The 18,189-nt window shown below is 41.3% G+C and overlaps 2 protein-coding genes across 5 annotated transcripts; both read right to left on the bottom strand.

The window, feature by feature from the left end:
- Positions 1–3,739: 3,739 nt before the first annotated feature.
- Positions 3,740–6,928, bottom strand: LOC116212350 (protein FMP32, mitochondrial-like). 4 transcript variants are annotated; one of them, XM_031546907.1, is made up of 8 exons: positions 6,636–6,928; positions 6,277–6,536; positions 5,682–5,813; positions 5,352–5,411; positions 4,585–4,661; positions 4,421–4,477; positions 4,250–4,316; positions 3,740–4,147 (listed from the first exon to the last, which is right to left on the bottom strand). In XM_031546907.1, exons 2-8 carry the CDS (start codon positions 6,457–6,459, stop codon positions 4,028–4,030), a joined length of 696 nt encoding a protein of 231 aa, XP_031402767.1. In that variant the 5' UTR covers positions 6,460–6,536; positions 6,636–6,928; the 3' UTR covers positions 3,740–4,027. The 4 variants fall into 4 exon arrangements, with proteins under 4 accessions (XP_031402767.1, XP_031402769.1, XP_031402768.1 ...); XM_031546909.1 differs by having other exon boundaries at positions 6,277–6,523; XM_031546908.1 differs by having other exon boundaries at positions 6,644–6,928.
- Positions 6,929–9,230: 2,302 nt separating this feature from the next.
- Positions 9,231–16,653, bottom strand: LOC116210567 (zinc finger CCCH domain-containing protein 19-like). Its single transcript, XM_031544472.1, has 9 exons — positions 15,941–16,653; positions 15,410–15,489; positions 14,739–14,926; positions 13,754–14,555; positions 13,162–13,289; positions 12,310–12,369; positions 12,100–12,150; positions 11,250–11,480; positions 9,231–11,078 (listed from the first exon to the last, which is right to left on the bottom strand). The coding sequence occupies exons 1-9, from the start codon at positions 16,348–16,350 to the stop codon at positions 9,594–9,596; spliced, it is 3,435 nt and encodes a 1,144-aa protein (XP_031400332.1). The 5' UTR covers positions 16,351–16,653; the 3' UTR covers positions 9,231–9,593.
- Between the last annotated feature and the right edge of the window lie 1,536 nt (positions 16,654–18,189).

Raw genomic sequence — 18,189 nt, 5'->3', positions numbered from 1 at the left:
TCAACCCCCCAAGCAAGGTGGCCAGAGTCCGGCCACCTCACCGGAGGGTTCGAGGGCTAGTGGGGGAGTCCCCCAGCCGGTTCAGGACCCCCTCCCCTCTTCCCCTGTTTTCTAATAGAAAAACGGGAGAAGAGGAGAGGGGGCCCCGACCCGGCTGGGGGCTCCCACGCCGACCTCAACCCCTCTGGCGAGGTGGCCCGAGTCCAGCCACTTCGCCCAAGGGGTCGACGGCCAGCGGGGGAGCCCCTAGATGGGTCGGGGGGAGAGGTGAGGAGCGACATGGGGCTCCCCCGCGGGCCCTCAACCCCTCAGGCAAGACAGCCACCTCTCATTCGAGGGTCGGCGGGGGAGCCCCCAACAGGGTCGGGCCCCCTTCCCCTCTTCCTTTTTTTTTTTTCTTTTTTCAAGAAGAACAGGGGAGGAAGGGCTTGACCCTACTAAGGGCTCTCCCGCCGGCCCTCAACCCCTCTGGGGAGACAGCCACCTCGTCCGAAGGGTCGAGGCCAAGGGGGAGCCCCCAGCCGGGTCGGGGCCCCCCTCTCCTCTTCCCCCGTTTTTTTTTTTTAATCAGAAAACAGGGGAAGAAGGGAGGGGAGCCTCGACCCGGCTTGGGCCTCCCCTGTCGACCCTCAATCCCTGCAGACTCAGGCCACCTTGCCTAGGGTGGCGAGGGCCGGCAGGGAGCCCTTAGTCGGGGTCGGGCCCTTGCCCACTCCTCCAAAAAAGTTTAGGAAAAAATTTCAAAAATGAAAAAGTATGGATTTTTTTGAAAAATTGGTTGGGTGAAAGAATGCCACTTGTCGTTGTTCTATTGGAGCTTAAAAATCATGAGGCCACGTTAATTGTCGTTTATTGCCACGTCACGAACCGTGACAGAATTATTGACATGTGACATTTTTGGTCTGACGGGTGTAACGTCCTATTATATTTCGGAAATTTGAGAGTTGATGCTATATTTGGGAAAACGATGCAAGTTCATGATATTTGGTGTGATTATTCCTTTTATTTTCTTTGTGTATTGATGAATTCAAGTTTCATTTATATATATAGAAAAAAAATCTACATTTATAATTATATAAAGATCGGGATTCCGATCTCCAACTGCAGAAAAATGTGGAGGGACAGGCCGCAGTCTTCGACGAGGTTCCGATTTCGGTTGATTGGAGGAAGGCAGGGGCAGTGATGAAGGAAAACTGTGGTATGTGAAAGAATCATTTTCATTTCCCTTAGTCCTGCTGGTTCTGCTTTGAATTCAAGAGTTCTTATTAGAACAATGAACGTTGGTGGCGGTCGACCGTTGGGCCGTTGAAAAGGATTGGTTCCCATGGTGAAAGGATTCGAAAATATTACTCCGCCTGTGTCTCCAACTTGTGCTCACATTGCAGTTTGATCGAAATATATATTATAATTGAACAAGGTTTTTTATGTCTCAACTTCGAAAATTTAGACATAATTTCCATCTAAAATAATTTCCTTCAGAATTAATAAATCTAGAGGAAGCTGCAACAACCTAGGTCAAAATTGATTGATTAATTAATTAATTAATTATCCTTTTATTAAAATAATAGATGAATGATAATGTAAAAACTCAACTCACTATTACTCATTATTTATATATAAAATTATATGGACTTATTTATGAAATATGTTCCTCCGCCTCTCTGCCTTCTACCTGTGCCTGCATCTTCTACTTGTATATCTGTAAGTCGAGAAAATTCCTTTTTTGTCTTTTTAAATAAAAAATTATTTGAAGTTAGTCGGCAGATAAGAAGTCAACATGCTTGGAATTAGTTAATACAAAGCAAGAAATCCAGAAGCCGGAAGGGAATTAGGAAGTCAAACGCGATTTATGGGACTTAATTTTTTCTATTATAAAAAATACTCATGAATAGCTAATAAAAAGATATAGGTAATCCAACTACAAGTGTCGAACATGAAATCTCTTAATCACCACGCGAGAGCGTACACTGTTGTGCTATAAGTCTCTTTGATTATGAAACTTAATTACATCTTACGTGATTGTAAAACAACTTTTTAGGCATCTTTTGTGATCAAAAAAGATTTTTTTTTTTTTCAACCCAATCCATCGAAAAAGGAAAATTTTCACCCAAAAAGAAAAAAGGAATTTTTTTAGGTGCGAAAGATTTTAGATCAAAATATAGCTAGTTATTTATTGTATGTTCGTGGGGAATACCAAAACACTTCGTTTATGCGAGTGGAGCTTTCAGGTTAATAAAAAGCAAGCCACAAGGCGGCAAGTAGAAGTGGGACAAACAAGTTGCAGAGAACGAGACTCCTCCAAGGAAGCAATTGCGACGGCCAAATTGCAGAAAATGAGAGTGCGCAGGGGATCGTCGCGAGCGTGATATCTAATCCTACGACCTCGCCAAACGAAAATTGTTAAGTACCTCTCGTCATAGGCAAATTCAAAGGCCTCCTATCGGGACACCCACAAAAACCTCCCATCAGAAGAAAATCCAAGATCTTCCATCGGTGGCACTTACAAAGATCTCCTAGCGTGAGCAAATTCTAAGACCTCCCATCGGAGGCAAATCCAAGACCTCCCATGGGGGTCACTTACAAAGACCTCCCATTGGCCGAGTCGATGAATAAGACCGAAACTGATGCCATTGTCGCATCATTAGCAACAACTTCATATTCTGCTAGGCTATTCTTGGGTCCAACGGCTGAATATTCAGCCAGGACGCCCGTACGAAACATTATTCTCCTTGTACGAAACATTATTCTCCTAGTAGGAAAACTTTTCATAAGAGGCATAGCGATTGAATATTCGACTACTAGACCGAAAATTTTCCCTATTCAACAACAGTTCAGGCAACCTGCAATGACAGGGCTAGGTAGAGTTCTACCTATCTTCAATATTTCGCTTCCCTTTTATAATTCTGGCCGCGGCCACTAGACCATGATATTTGTCTTCTATAAATCGATACCTAGGAAATCCATCCGCCTTCACCTTCCAACCCCACTCCTCCACCGTACCTGTTGGGGGAAGGACCCAAACAGCCAGCAGCTTCATCCCATCCAAGGCTCGAACCAATATCAATGCCTGCAGCTATCGTATTATGGGAGGAGCCAAACACTTTCAGGCCCTCAAAGTTCGTACCGGAAGCTGCCCCCACCGAACTCGTCGGATCTTCAAGCCTCCTTGTGAGGGAGGAGAAGATATAAGACTTATGATGACACACTTGACACCATCGTCTGAATTCTTCAACTGTTTTTCATATCAGTTGGCAAGCAAAAGCTGAATTTCCACATTTTTACGTACCCTACCTCGCAGCTTTCTCTTGTAAGTTCTTACCCACAAGGTAATAGAACATAGTTTCACTTACGTGGACACGGAGGGGATGGAAGAATTTGGAGGAGAGTGAAAGCAGCATTCTCCTTTGTTTGGAGGGAGATGGAGTTTGTATGAAATCTGGTGCATTTCCTCAATTCCCCAGAATAACACACTTCGGCATTTTGCCCATCTTAGGCCCTTAACTGATCAAGCAATTAATAGCCACTCCCATTCTATGTCCACCTAGAACAGAGAAGTCATCTCCGATTAAGATTTTAATTACCGAATGACAGAATGGCGATTCCTTCCAGAAATTTTCCGAAATTTGATTGCCATTCCATTTTGCTATCTCAAGGAAAAGGCTTAGAAGCAATATTTGAGGGGAAAATTATAAAATAAAATATATAAAGCTGCAATAGTGCAAGGGAAGAGGAGAAGAAATTCCCTATAATGCAGAAGTGTAAGTAACCTTTTTTATTCGATGTGTTAATTGACCAAATACAACAGAATGAACAAACAATTGGATCAAACAGAGTAAATCAACTAAGCTAACTGCCGTTACAAGTTCATATAATGCCAGACCAACGAGGAACCCCTTAACATCATTCCCCAGTCTGCTTCCGGACTTTCTAAAAGACTGTCCGTTTGTTCAGAAAATCAGCACCTCGAAAGATTAAGTAGATCTCTGCTACTTAGTTTACCTTGTCATACAATTAGCCACTGGAATATCTACATCAAAATGCGAATGACAGCAAGACCGACAGCAGAAATTGAGACGAGAGAACCGATACAGTACTTTATCACATCATATTTTGCAGCCTCCAGTTGTGCCCTTAAAGCATGGATCTCCTAAGATATGGAAAATTGCCAAATTAGAACGAATATATTTCAGAAAAAGAAAAGATATATCATCAATCAATCAATGAAGAGATATCCGATGACGAGACTAACCCGATCGAGTTTATTGGTTAGGCTAGAAGTTTCAGCACTCTGATTGGATAGCTCTTCCCTTATCCTTCTGTGCTTGTTACAAGAAACCAACCACCATAAGAAAAGGCACATTCACTATGAAGCTCACAGAAACAGAAGAAAGACCAAAGAATTCATGTTGACATTTCCCACCCCTTCTCGAGATTCAAATCCAACCTCTGCCCAGCATTAACCTTGTCGACTTCATATCTGAATTCATCAAACATCCATGAATATTTGAATGAAACAGCAAAAGAAACATTTTCCTCTCTCAGATAATGTGAGACAAGGTAGGTTGTAATAACTCTTGAACTAACCTCAGCTCACTTCGCATCTTATCTATGTCATTACGGAGCTTTTCAGTCTCATGTTGCAACAAAGAGAAATGGTGTCCCTGCATCAAATACATGCCGAGAATTTTTAGGCAAGCAGAACATTGAACAAGCTCGCTCAAAGAAATATACTTATACTTATCGTTAAAAAATAAAAATAAAAATAAAAAAGAGGAGTAATTTGAAGCAAAAATTGGCAGTTCTAAAGTTTCCCTTCTATGAATAGGTCCTGAAAAACGTGAGAACCGTTATAATTATTATTAGAACTCCTATACTATCATCTAAAATTGCAAGTTGAAGCCTTTTGACATGCAAATAAGAGTTTAAATTAAAGTGGGAAAAAGTGTACTTTTTTTTTTTTGGTGAACCAGGCAAGAGATCATTCAGTAGTGAATTATGGAATATGACGGTTCCTAGAAATTGGAAGATATCCACTAGACCAAGTTACAGACGCTGCCTGGTGCATAGATTGGATCCAGAGGAAAGAAAACAACAGTGGTTTTAGGAATCCATTTTAAGATAACCTTGAATTAATGTCTCCAAAGCCTATATTCTGAACTCTCCTTTTCCTGCGAATACTGTCGGTTATGATTGAAGATTTCCATTAAACATACTATTGGAAAATAAATAGTCATAGGCAAATGCGCGCGCACTAAAGTGAAATGGATACCAGGACAATACCAGTATGCTATCAACAACATTAACTTATGAACAAGCTCTTAAGTAGAACATGTTTAGAAAAAACTGGTCACCTGTGAGTTCTGGACCTCCGACTTGAATTTAGACAGATTGGATTCCTGAGCCATTTCAACCTACCGAAAGACACAAAAACCACATCCCAGTCAGCAAAATAGTAAAGTCACACTTCTGATTGCATTTGGCATTCCAAACTTGTGAGGCACACTGGAATTTAGAACACCTGCAAACGCTAGATCTTATGGTCTCATAATCACGAATATTAAGTTCCTCCACAGATGTCCCAGGTGCAGATCCACAATAATTTTACAGAAACAACTGCACCAACTGCATAACTATGTCTCCAAAGTAAAATATATCATGTCACATTAAGGCAGAGTCCTCACTTTCTGCATCTCTGGCTTTGATACAAATGACTGAGATACATTTTCAAGGCTATCATTTAGTACATCTGTGACTGCAGCTGTTATTGCCTCTGCTTGCTGTGAAGGCACGCCTTGTGCCTCCAGCCTCCTCACCTGTCCAATGCCCATGTTTGGAGAAAATCAATTGAGATTGAAAGAATTCATCAAATCCTACTCCAAAGAGGCACAACTAACTCAGACTAACAAAGTGAGACGTCCTCCCTATTTCCGTAAGGAATTCACTTCTACATATACAAACAAAGCATCCCATCCTTGCCCAGATTGCTAAGCAAAACAACAAGAAGTAAAACATATAGAAAGAATCAACAGCATAACATCTTCAACTCAAGCACTCCCTCGTGTTTTCTCTCTGCATATCACACCATTATCGTTGAATTTCAGGCAAGATAAGAACTTTTAACATGCCAGATCATCCCCGAATCCCGCAATCAGCCCCACTTTAAGAGATATTGACCATAACTACGAAATCTCACTTCATTCAGACCAATCAATTCTCCAAATGAAAGAAAAGCAGATGCCATCATAAGAAACAATCAGCAAGAGCAGAGGAAATTACAAGGGCCAATGTATCCACGAGAAACAAACGCCTTCCGTTCGATTTCACGAGCTGAGACATCTCCCGGCAATCGAGTTGCCTTCGCCGGGAAACCGAACTCACCGCACCGAATCGGGTCAAGCCGGGACCCTGAACGCCTCCGAGTTGCTGCCCAAACCGTTTACACGCCGCATGTACAGCCATTCTATCACCGCATCAATTCTTAAGCGCTCGGAATCTATACGTGACAATATCCAACGCCCTAATCCTGAAATCGGAATCTACCAATGAAGGGTATTCATTATCCACCGAAACCCAGAGAAAGGATCGGGGCTTTCACTCGGAAAACTCCTCAAATCGAACTTCAGTCAAGAGGGTACCACCGAACTGCAAGAGGATGGTTGATTCTTCTCGCTGCCCCACACCTTTCTTTCTTTATCATTTTATATTATATAGGCATATATATAGACTTATCTAAAGACATAAACAAGTCGGAAACAGACATTGCGTGTCTTGGGATTCGAGAGAGGATAGAGAGAACAGCGAAGATTGCTTCAGAGATTGAACTTTGAAGCTTCGACGGATCTGAAAATGGAAAGAAAGCAAAGTCGAAGAACACCGAGAGCTTTGTGTCCGTACGTAACTTTGGGACCAACAGCGACCGATGGAGGGATCAAAGTCATCTGATGCTATTAGTATTTAGGACTAATTTGATATTACGAAGGAACAAGGTAATGTTACATAGACCAAATTGATGCACCTGGAGACTAAAATAATCATCAAATTGATAGTTCACTCTCTTTTTTGATTAATCATATCGGTGGTCCAAAAAGTTTTAATAATGTATCAGGTTGATTTAAAAAGTTTTTTTTCTACTTGATAATATAAAATGTTTCAAACTTGTAACATGATAGTACAAATCGTCATATCGCCATTAACGCCGTCAAGTCGTCCTTTACAAGACTGTAAATTTTACACCATTATATAACTTACGTAAAATATTTTGTACTATTAAATTACAACTTCAAAACATTTTGCATCATCATATAACGTCATACAAAAATCGATTTTGTACCATCAGCGTCGGTTTAACGGCGTCAATGGCGAAATGACGGTTTGTACTATCATGTTACAACTTTGAAACATTTTATACTATCAAGTAGCAAAAAAAATATTTTGAACCAATCTGATATATTATTAAAACTTTTTGAACTATCAGTATAATTTACTCTTTTTTTTTCCTATGTACTTTTTCTTGAGAGTGGTTAGTAATTAATTAACTAATTAATTATTATTAGTTACCGTTAATGGCCGTTCACGATAGGTAATGGTGGCGCGAAAATTAAGCGCCATTTATCATGCATACATATCTGCCCCCACACTTGCAGGGTAATTTTCTATGGCAACACCATTTTAGCTGAACCAATGAAATAAAATATAGGTTTTGGTGCAGACAATTTCTTCGATGTTCATATTTTACCTTCAACAAACGAATGAATGAACGTTAATGACTCGAGTAACGGTGGTAGAGATATTTTTCTTATCAAAGGTAAGAACGCTTAAAATTTCTTCATTTAATAGGGGTCCATATCTATTGTATATGACCATACTATTTCCCAGCTAAGGAGATTTTATGATAACGATGGGCAGTTTTTCCGCAAGCAAAGACACGAGCTTAGTTATTTAGGTCTAGGATTAATGAGTTAATGAGTTGCTTGGCTAACAACTGTCTTACTCCACCAATGTGACGTAATGAACTGAGTTTATGTAATAATTTATCTGCTTTGTAGCACAAGGAGCCAAGGGGGCCGGGTAAGATCGCTGTTATCTATTGGACTCTACATATTTGAATCCATTGAATTCTAAGGATTAATTATACTCTGAGGACTCGCATGGCGTACTTCTCAATATCACGTTGCTCCTATAGATTCTATAGCTGAGAGCACAATATCATGAGGGAATGATTGGTAAGGTAGGCTAGTAAAGTATGAGCTGGAGATTCAAAAGAATGATAACCAAATCAAAGAAATTGAAAGTTAGTTAACAAATGATTTAACATCTTTTCTCCTTAAAATAAGGTATCACTCTTGTTAATAAAAAAAAATCCACGACTATAAAAGAGTTTAACGATTGACCCAATTTGAACCTGAATTAATTTGAAAGTGAAGGGGAACCGGATCCTAAGTTTAGCCATTTTCAATGATGGAGATCACATGCACTAGCCACGGCCTTGGATTTTGGCCCCCCAATATTTGAATATTTTGTTTTGTTTTCTCCTATTTATTTCCTGCACATCATGTTGTATATATATAATTAAAAAAAAAAGAGCCGTGTTTTTTCCATTGAGGCTACGAGTTGTTCTGAGTGAAATTTGTTTTCTGCTTGGGCCTATTGTTGCACCTTGTTCTCTTTGAAACTTTTTTCCTCCCCCTCTGCAATCCTGGAGGCCGATGGTACATACAAATAATGGACGAGGACGATAAAGACTGAAATAGGAGAAAATAACGTGGTCTTCGGTCGGGACGGGATCAACCGTTCTTTCGATGATATATGTCATCGTATAAGATATAAAAGCTGCTTGGCCTTGAACTGGAGTTGAAGAGCCACGGACCTCGAGAACTGAAAAAAATGAATGTCTAGCCTAGCCTCGTTCTCTTGGCTAAGAACCCGGAAAAACAACCGTAGTTGATATTCTCAGCAAGGTCAGATGAATAGGAACTCCTCGAGTTATAACAAGCTAAACGAGCAGGTCAGCTCGGGGCATAGAGTTTAACCCGTATCAATAGATCACATTGTTCTTGTGGCAGTGCACACTCGTCTCCGGTCCGACTTGGAGAAAATGAACGCGCTGCTAAAGATGGCAATCTATTCCAGAACCCAAAACATCCTCTTCACCGGATTGCAGGGTCGATTAACCATTTTCTATCTTCATGGTGCTGGAACGACCTATGTATTGATCATTGATACCGATTAACTTCAACAATTCAAACAAACCCCGTAAGTAATAAATGATGAGATATTACATAAAAGTTGAGTTACATCTCTATTCATATCACCACTTACAGGACACTTCACACAAAGGTCCATATTTTATCTGACAGAATCTAATTCAGTCCTTGTACAAAGAATGGTTACAAAAATTAATCCACCACAAATTATTTCTTGTGGAATTCACGACCGTATCCAGGTGCAAATTGACTACCGGGACCCAATTGCTAGCACTATCTTCCTTTCCGACACCCGATTCTGCAAAATGTACATAGAAAGTTCCCTGATCACCAAACCAAATGGCTTCCCGAGATGAGATTCCTTTGATCTCGTGCTCACGTTTACCTATTTTATTGCCTATCCCATATGGACCTACCTCTACTGAGATCCAAGTTTAATCCACCAAAGAACTGATCTCTAGGATTAGAGCTCCTATTCCCGCCCCAGTAAGGACTAATCTGCTGCTGCTGCTGCTGCTGCTTTTCCCACATCTCGGGATTCCTCTCTCCTGTGCTGACCCAACTAACGTGTCCATGTTCGGGATACCCATTCCTATATCCATGACTCATTGTGGAAGAATTCTCCTGCGAAATCGCCTTGTGCAAGTTTTGAGGGGAATTGAAATAGAAAGATCCGGCTGGTTCATTCGTGACTGCACTAGGAGACAGGATTGGAAAGTTGCGCGAGGAGCTAAATGAATCAACCCTTCCGAGCTGAGATACTGAGAAGAAACTCGCCTCCGGACTGAAACAGTCATTTCTGATGCCTCCTCTCGACCCGTCGGAACACTTTGGACTTGGCGAAGGGAAGCTGGTATTAAGAGGCTCTGACGCTTCAAGTTCTGCGATCAGATCAGATACTGATTCCTCAGGCAAGGATGTGAACTCAGCAGGTTCAATTACCATTGCCTGCCAACTGAAAGGAGGCGGCACTGTGGAAGGAGGCATTAACTGGCCATTTCCCAAGGTCAGAGTAGAACCATCAATAGCATATGTTTCAGTCGGTTTTTGAGAAGAAGCAGGAACAAGATTGGAATCCCATGCACCATTTACGGCTCTGTGGATAGTCGATGCACCATTGACTAAACTAGAGGCACTACTCCAGCTGGGACCCGAGTCTTCAACAGAATTGTTTGGAGATCTGAAATTTTCAAAGACAGGCTTCTGAGCAGGCCCAGGAAGACCAGAGAAAGCGATCTCAGATCCGTTGCTCTGCTGTGGAGTCGCAAGGAGTGAATTAACTAAAGACCCCGGTGGGTTATCAATGGAGGAACAAACTACAGGAGAAGGTGCCTTCCAATTTTGTCCACTCGACTGAGTCGAAGAATAGCCGTCACCGTCATATTCCCTCTTGCCGGTAGACCCACCATGAGTTTGAGCCACACCTATCTGTTGATGGCTCGAGATCCCATTGCTACTATTAAATCCCTGACTTCCACTGATGGGACCCAACACTGTCTTACTGGGACCAACAAACTGTCTCGGAAAATATCTGCATGCTTTTTTAATGCTCTCTCTTTCACTTTTAACAGTATGACTCAAGAAAGGGGAACCCAATTCACTCCTCATGCTGTTATTGCCAGTGTTCACGCTAATGCTGGATACCCCGTCCAAGTTACTGTCCCGATCGTCAGAGGCGAGCCTTTCCTCCTCCCGTGAATGCAGGGATGGGGCATCTTTAAGAAAATTGCCGTCCAAAGCATCGGTCAGGAGAATAGAGTCCTCTTGCTTCTCATCGTTCCTCCAAATCCTCTGATCATGAGGGAACTGACCCACTGTCCTCCATTTCCGCATCTGAACCATAGTGAAGGGCCCTTGGATCTTTCCATTTGAGTCCTGATGATGTAGGAAATCAGACAAACGATTCCAGGGAAATTTTATTCTGAATTTATCTCAAAAATGAATTAGCATATTATATCTTCTTATTCAGGGGAAAAAAAAAGAGCTCCCCCCCCCCCCCCCCTTGAATCTTGCAAATCTCTAGTGCTTTTTTCCATCTTACAGTACCTGGTAGTGCCACATTTTGTATGTCTCATCATCATTGACAGACTGCTCTGTTCCGGTTGAAAGAGGCGAAGGTGAAATTTCAGAAGCAGCTCCTGAAAGAGCTTCACGCGTCACAGAACTTATGGCATCGGCATGATTCTTTGCGGTATTCCAACTGTTAATTCCAGAAACTTCTATTCCCTGGTCAGGGCTGGTTTTATTCACTATCACAGGCAGCTGATAGGAAGATTCCTGCAACAATTACACGGCCACGTCATGTTTGATCCAAATCTTATGTACTTAATGATTGGTATGGAATTTTGCATAAGCTAATCAACAGAAAATGAGGAATTAATTGAAATTATAACTACAAATAAACTTTCAATAATTTGATGAGAAAGAGGAGAATAGTGAAGAACTCAGGCTTTTATATCTCAGATAAGACATGGAATGTTAGAGGGCTACTGGCTGGAAGACCAAAATAGCCCGTGCCATAAAATCATATCTGTTTATTTTTGAACTACTAAATTCCAATACTTCTGTAGCAGACAACCTCAGCCACCACGAAGCTATGACAAACCCAGACATGACCAGCAAGGCCAGATCTGCCACGCTGTGACAAGCCTGGCTTAAATATTGTCCCCGGACCACTGGACGGGTGCCCAAACTTGGCTAAGGCGGCAGGGATTTGAGTGATTTGGCTATTAAAATGAATGTATAAGGGCAACAGTGGTACTTTACCAAAGTGCCATGAAGGATATTTTCCAAGGAGATCCCACCAAACAATGGAATCCATCCAGAATTCACAATTTCATCCAACCAAAAACAACATTAATTCCATTCATAAGCATGGAAATGCTAATATACTTACATCAATAACTTGCTCCGCTTTGACTGAGAGAGCTTTCTGCTGATTTTCTCCCTGAGAAAGTGCATCATGGTCAGGACACGTTCTCAACCACATCAGATATGAAAAAGAAAATCAAAATGGGACAGGAATGGAGTCATCATGCTTGATATTACCATATTATGCAATTAAAGTTTAAGCCAAAACAAACAGCAGTAAAATACGGACACCAACCTTCCTAAACCCTTTGACTTGTCCACATCTGATACTCTGGGTAAACTGCCTGCACTCCTCCTGAAAGTAGAGAATAGGAAATAAAGTAAGATTTCAGCAGAGAACGCTGGAGAATAATCGAAATTAGTCATGCATCACATGGCCACTTGCAAATACGCTTGAGATATATTATGGTCCAACACTATTATAAAAGCCCAAGATTTCGAAAACACAAATTCCGACTTAGTATTACCAAAGGAGCCTCCTTAGAACTTTAATAGGATTTGGAAAGACACATCGAGGTTCAGAGCAATCTAAGAGCGACCATACATTAGTTATCAAAGCATTAGTAATCTTACATCAAACATAGGGATTCATTTCCATTCAGCAATGAGATTTTTTCGTTTCTTATGATCTCAACTTCCCCTTTACATCGAGGTTCAAAGCATTCTAAGAATGACCATATATTAGTCATCAAAGCATTAGTAATCTTACACCTAACATAGGGATTCATTTCCATTCAGCAATGAGATTTTTTTGTTTTCTTACGATTTCAACTTCCCCTTTCCAGGGGATAAGACAAGGGACAGAGATTGAGAACCCATTCATAAAAATCATGACATGCCAGTATAACCACATCAATGGGAGAACACACCATAAGAAGCACTATTCATAGGACAAAAGGGAACATAATAGTCATGAAATCAGCGAGTGCTGTGAGGCAGCTGCTTCACCAGTAAATATCTATCAACACCAAAGCACCAGAAATAATTGCAGATAATTTATAATGGTGCTGTTGAATGAATAAATGTTGACTAAAGCAGTACACTAAAGTATAAGGAAAAAACTAACTGCAGAGACAAGTCCAATCACCTCGGAGAAGTCATGATCTGTGATCTCATCAATTGATATGACTTCTTTCCTATCAAAGTTTAGTATTTCAAGTTTGACATTCGTGGATCTATCACCAAACTTGTACAGTTCACTTGTCTTGCTTGTGCCTGCGCATAAAGCCACTAAATCAGTTAATTAACGTCATTCAATTTCAAAGGTGCAGACAGGATCACTAATGACTCTTAACTATTAAACTGGGAATAAGCAATTCAGTATATATGAGACACCCCCTTGTAGTTTCATTAACAGATTTTTACACTCTTTTTTCAGAAATAGGACAGCAGCACATCTTATTTTAAGTCCCAGACTGACGCACAATACTTTTTCAAAATGATTAGAACACCATTCATACAGGGGGGACTGATGTCTTTTCAAATCTTATAGCAGATAAATGTGCACTTTCAAAAAGTTATAAGAGGTACAAGTGCACTTGAAATGTGGGTATCAGCGTCCTCTGTCAAAAGAGGGAGTGTCCATCCAAGTCTTATAAAAAACTTAAGGGTGATGGTAGAACTTACCTTGACAATTTTACAAGGCAGAAACAACAAGCAAGGGAAATTATAAGATTTACCTACAACTTGAACTAGTCTATGCATCTCTTGCTTTTCATCTTTGCCAGAAACTCTGATTCTGACAATTGATCCAACGACCTTCCTCTGAAATTGTTCAAGATCATCAATCAGATTCTCTATCAAATTTCGCCGCAGATAGATCGATCTTATCCTCTGATAATCCATCCCTTCGAAATCATCTTGGTCAACATGGACATCCTTCTCATCCGACTTCCCAGAATTTTCAATCTTCTTATCATTATCCACCACAGGCTGCTCATCTTTGTTCAAATCAATGTCCATTTGCCCACCAACCGCATCAATACCTGTTCCTTGAGCTGTTCCATCTAACTGGAGATTTTCTTTAACATGGAAATGGGAATCAAGAAGCTTTAGCATTTCAAAGTGATCCACACTAGCTTTTCCAAACAGCTTCACAAGCCTCATGTCACAGGATATTTGCCATTTCTGATTTGGGTCACGAAGATTGTTCCTATTTACATATTCTAACAAGAGAGCTTGCACCTCAAACCGAGACAGTGCAGATGTGTCACCTTCCTTCATATACCCAACAAATTCAAGCAGCTCCTTAGAAGCCCACCCTGTTCTCTCACAGAGATATGATCGCTGCTGACTACCCAACTTAGCATACCCATTGGGTAACTTCTCAATGATTCGTCTGCTCTTGCTTTTTCTCTCTTTTCGAGGTTTCCTAGCTCGAGTGATCTCGTCTACTGTTAAAGATAGCTTTTCTTTTAAATCAGTCCAATACACCTTAAAAAGGTACTCCCAGCTAGTTTTGTCATCAAAATCCACTTGAACCTGCAAAGATAAGAGTTCACAGATAAAAGTTAAACCAAAACTCCTGGAAATATGACTATTTGAATAGTATGAAACATTTTCGACAATTCTCCAGAAACTAATCCCCATTAACAAAGAAAGATGTAAAGCACTGAACAATTGCTCAAGCTATAACCATAACAATAAAGAGAAATGGTTGCATACCGTTTCCTTACTTCCTCCCTTGACATTTTCAATGAGCATTATAGTCCCCCTACACGTTGCACATAACCCTTTGGTTTCTCGGATGCATACAAAATCAGCATTCCTATAGCACGTCTTGCACAAAGAATGTGGGCAAGTGTAACACATATAATGGGCGGTTTTCTGACAGGAAGTACAAATGTGCCACCCTGCCAAGCATGCAAAAGTAGGAAAGGTAGTCAAACATTGTACTCTGTCCAGAAAAAACATGCTAATTAATGTGTACTTATGGAGAAACTTGTCAATCAATTATGAAGATTACAATCAAAGCCATATACGCAAAAGACGTTGACTCTCCATGTGCATGTCTTTAACACTATTAAATATTTTACAACATTAAGAATATACTAGGAAGTATTGCTACTGCAGTCCTCACCCAAACTAGTACAAAAAATTCTATACAAGTAGAATAGGATTATGCCGAGATTCTGAAAGGAAGCAAATGCTCACCACCTGACGAGGCCACCAATTCATATTTTGACCAGTTATCCTTCTTAGGCATCATACGAACATCTTTTCAAATGTTTAAATTAGCTCACTAAGCAGTTTATCCTCTTTCTATAGTTACACTCACTCAAAAGTTTAGCACTTATAAAAATGTACCAAAAATTGATTAATACACTTTCACATACCGCAGTTCCACTTAGCCTTTGAACGGAAGAATGACTGACTCCTTTTAACACAAGTCGGATGATACGCCTTGGGGCAACCCCTAATGGAAACAACCCACGGTAAGTAACAAAAATATGCATACAACATTCAAAAGAATTAAAGACACATTAAAACTCATTAAACCAAAACCCTTATGGCTATCGTGGATCAAGCTCTCTCATAACGGGTTCAAGTTAACAAAATAAAGTTCAAAAATCACTTTTTTCCCCGAATTTCCCGAATCATGCAACTGCTGTCTGACCTAATTACTAGTTCTCTAGTTCTCATATATATCTAAGTACAAGCCTTTTCCGCATATCCTCCGGGAAATTGAGCAAAGCCGCAGCAGAAACTATAGCCTTATCAACAGACATCTGGTAACAAGCAAGTTTAGCACTTGATTGCAGCCTCTCTCTACCAATTGGACTACGAACATTGCACAGCTCCTGACACTGCCATTAAACCGCGCAAAAGGGAAAAGGATTCATCTAGAAGGAGGAACCGCAGCTCACCGGCGATCACAGACCACGAGCTCGCCACCATCGAAGCAGACAAAGCACACGTCGTCCTCATCCTTCTTCTCCCTTTTCCGCGCCGGATTTGCGACCGATTTCGCCTTATCCGAAGAAGCCCTAGACGCTCGGCCCCTCTTCCTCCTAATCTTCTCCGAAGAAGCCCTAGCCGCCTTGGTTTCAGCACCGCCGCCGTCTCTTTCCGCCACGTCAGCAACGCGGGAATCCGAATCCCGCTCCTGGGCGTGACCGGACCCATCTTCCTCCGCCGGGTTCTGCTGGGGGATATCAGGGACGGCGGCCGATGATTCCCCGTTGGCTTCACGTCCTCCAGCGCTGCCACCGCCGCCGTCATCGGGAGGGTTTGGGGAGGTGGGGACCTGGTCGCCGGGCGGGTTTGGGGAATCCATGGTCGGGGAAATTGTGGAGATGGGGTTGGAGGGTTTTGCGGGGAGAGGGTCAATTGAGCTGTTGACTGGGGGAGGAAGGGGTCGAAGAACAGTGGCGGGGGTGGGGGAGCGGAGCAGGAGGAGGAAGAAGAAGAAGCAGCACCACGTGGGAATGGCGGATGCGACAACGCACTCTCTCTCTCTCTCTCTTTCTCTCTCCTGGAGGTGAGCTTTGGCTTGCCTGCCTTTTCTTCCGAGAGAGTCCGCTTTTTCTTGCTTTTCCTCTCAGCTGAGGTTTTAGAGAGAGAGAGAGAGAGGGGGGGGGGGGGGGGGGGGGGGGGGGGGGGGGGGGGGGGGGGGGCAGGGGAAGAAGTGAGAAAGTGTTTTGTTCTGTTGTGTCCTGGGTGGATATATACTCTTTGTGTGCGTCACACCCAGAGAGAGAGTCAATCTCAGAACGCGGTTCATTTTTTTAATCAATTTTATATTCCATTTATTCTTCTTTTGTTATTTCATTTTGTTACTTATTATAATTATTAAAAAAATATAAATCCGCCTAATTTTAGCTCCATTTTAATCAGAGTAAAAAGTAAAATAAAATGCTCTTTTTTTTTCATGAAAGAGTAAAACGCAGTTTGCTCGATCTTTGGGAATATAGTTGTGAACTACTCCAAATCCAAGCTTATAAATATTCACACGGTGCACACCAAAAAACCAATCACCGACTATGATACCGCGGCCGTCTCATCGGAATTGGAGACTTTTCAGTTTGATACAAGAATAAAAAAAAGTCACTTTGCCTGACTACTTATTCATGGCTCTTATCAAAGAGCCAATTTCAGAGACATCCTTTTCTCTGCTCAAACCTATGATTGGGGTGTTCGTAGTGTGTTTAAAATGCCTTTTGCCGAGCACTACAACTTCGAAATAACCGAATGTTCCACATAATTGACGCCCCAATTTCGAGCGTTCTCTTTTTAGAATGATCAAACCATGAATTAATTAAAAAATAAAGGGTTAATTACTAAAAAAAGTACGACATTTGCACTTTGTATTATTTCTAACACTATCTTTCGAAAATTACATAGAAAAGCACGAACTATTAATTTAGTATCAGATCTAGCCCAACGTCAGATCCTTTGCCACTTTTAACGGTTTTGGCTGACGTGTTACTTAACGGCGCGACGTGGCATACGGAAACAAATTGAGTGGTGCTCGATCGAAATTTTAACAATATCATTTATAAAAATTTCAAAACAAAAAAAAGCCCTACCTTCATCCTCCTCTATCTTCATCTCCACTCATCAGTTGAGAGCCTAGTTATATACTGGAGCGGCTGAGCTACTGCAGCAGGGGCTCATGGCGGCAGAAGAAAGAGGAGGGTCAAGCAGAGCTGAGCACAAGGGGGAGAGGAGAGAAGCTGCTTCGGTAGGAGTTACCGGAGCTCCGACAAGCTACGATAAATATTGACAGTGACAAGTAGGCAAAGAGAAAGAGAGAGGGAGGGAGAGGCAGTGGCTTAGTTGGTCATGAGCTTGGTAAGGAGCAACGTTGCGAGGAAAGAGTAGCAACATAGGAGCAATGAAGAAGAAGAGACGGACAAGAGATGAGGGCTATACCGAAACTTTTTCTTCTGTACTTTATTTAAATTGTTAAAATTTTCACGCGGCAGCCATTAATGCCATGTCAGTCAAAACCATTAAAAGTGACGGAAGATTTGACGTCGGGCTAGATGTGATACAAAATTAATAGTTGTGCTTTCCTATGTAATTTTTAAAAGGTCGTACTAAGAATGATACAAAGTGCAAAGTTCGTGCATTTTTGGATTATTAATCCAAAAATAAAAAGAGCCCTCAAGTG

The sequence above is a fragment of the Punica granatum genome, chromosome 6 (assembly GCF_007655135.1).
Source record: "Punica granatum isolate Tunisia-2019 chromosome 6, ASM765513v2, whole genome shotgun sequence".
NCBI lineage: Eukaryota > Viridiplantae > Streptophyta > Magnoliopsida > Myrtales > Lythraceae > Punica > Punica granatum.
This window is presented reverse-complemented; position numbering and strand designations above follow the sequence as displayed.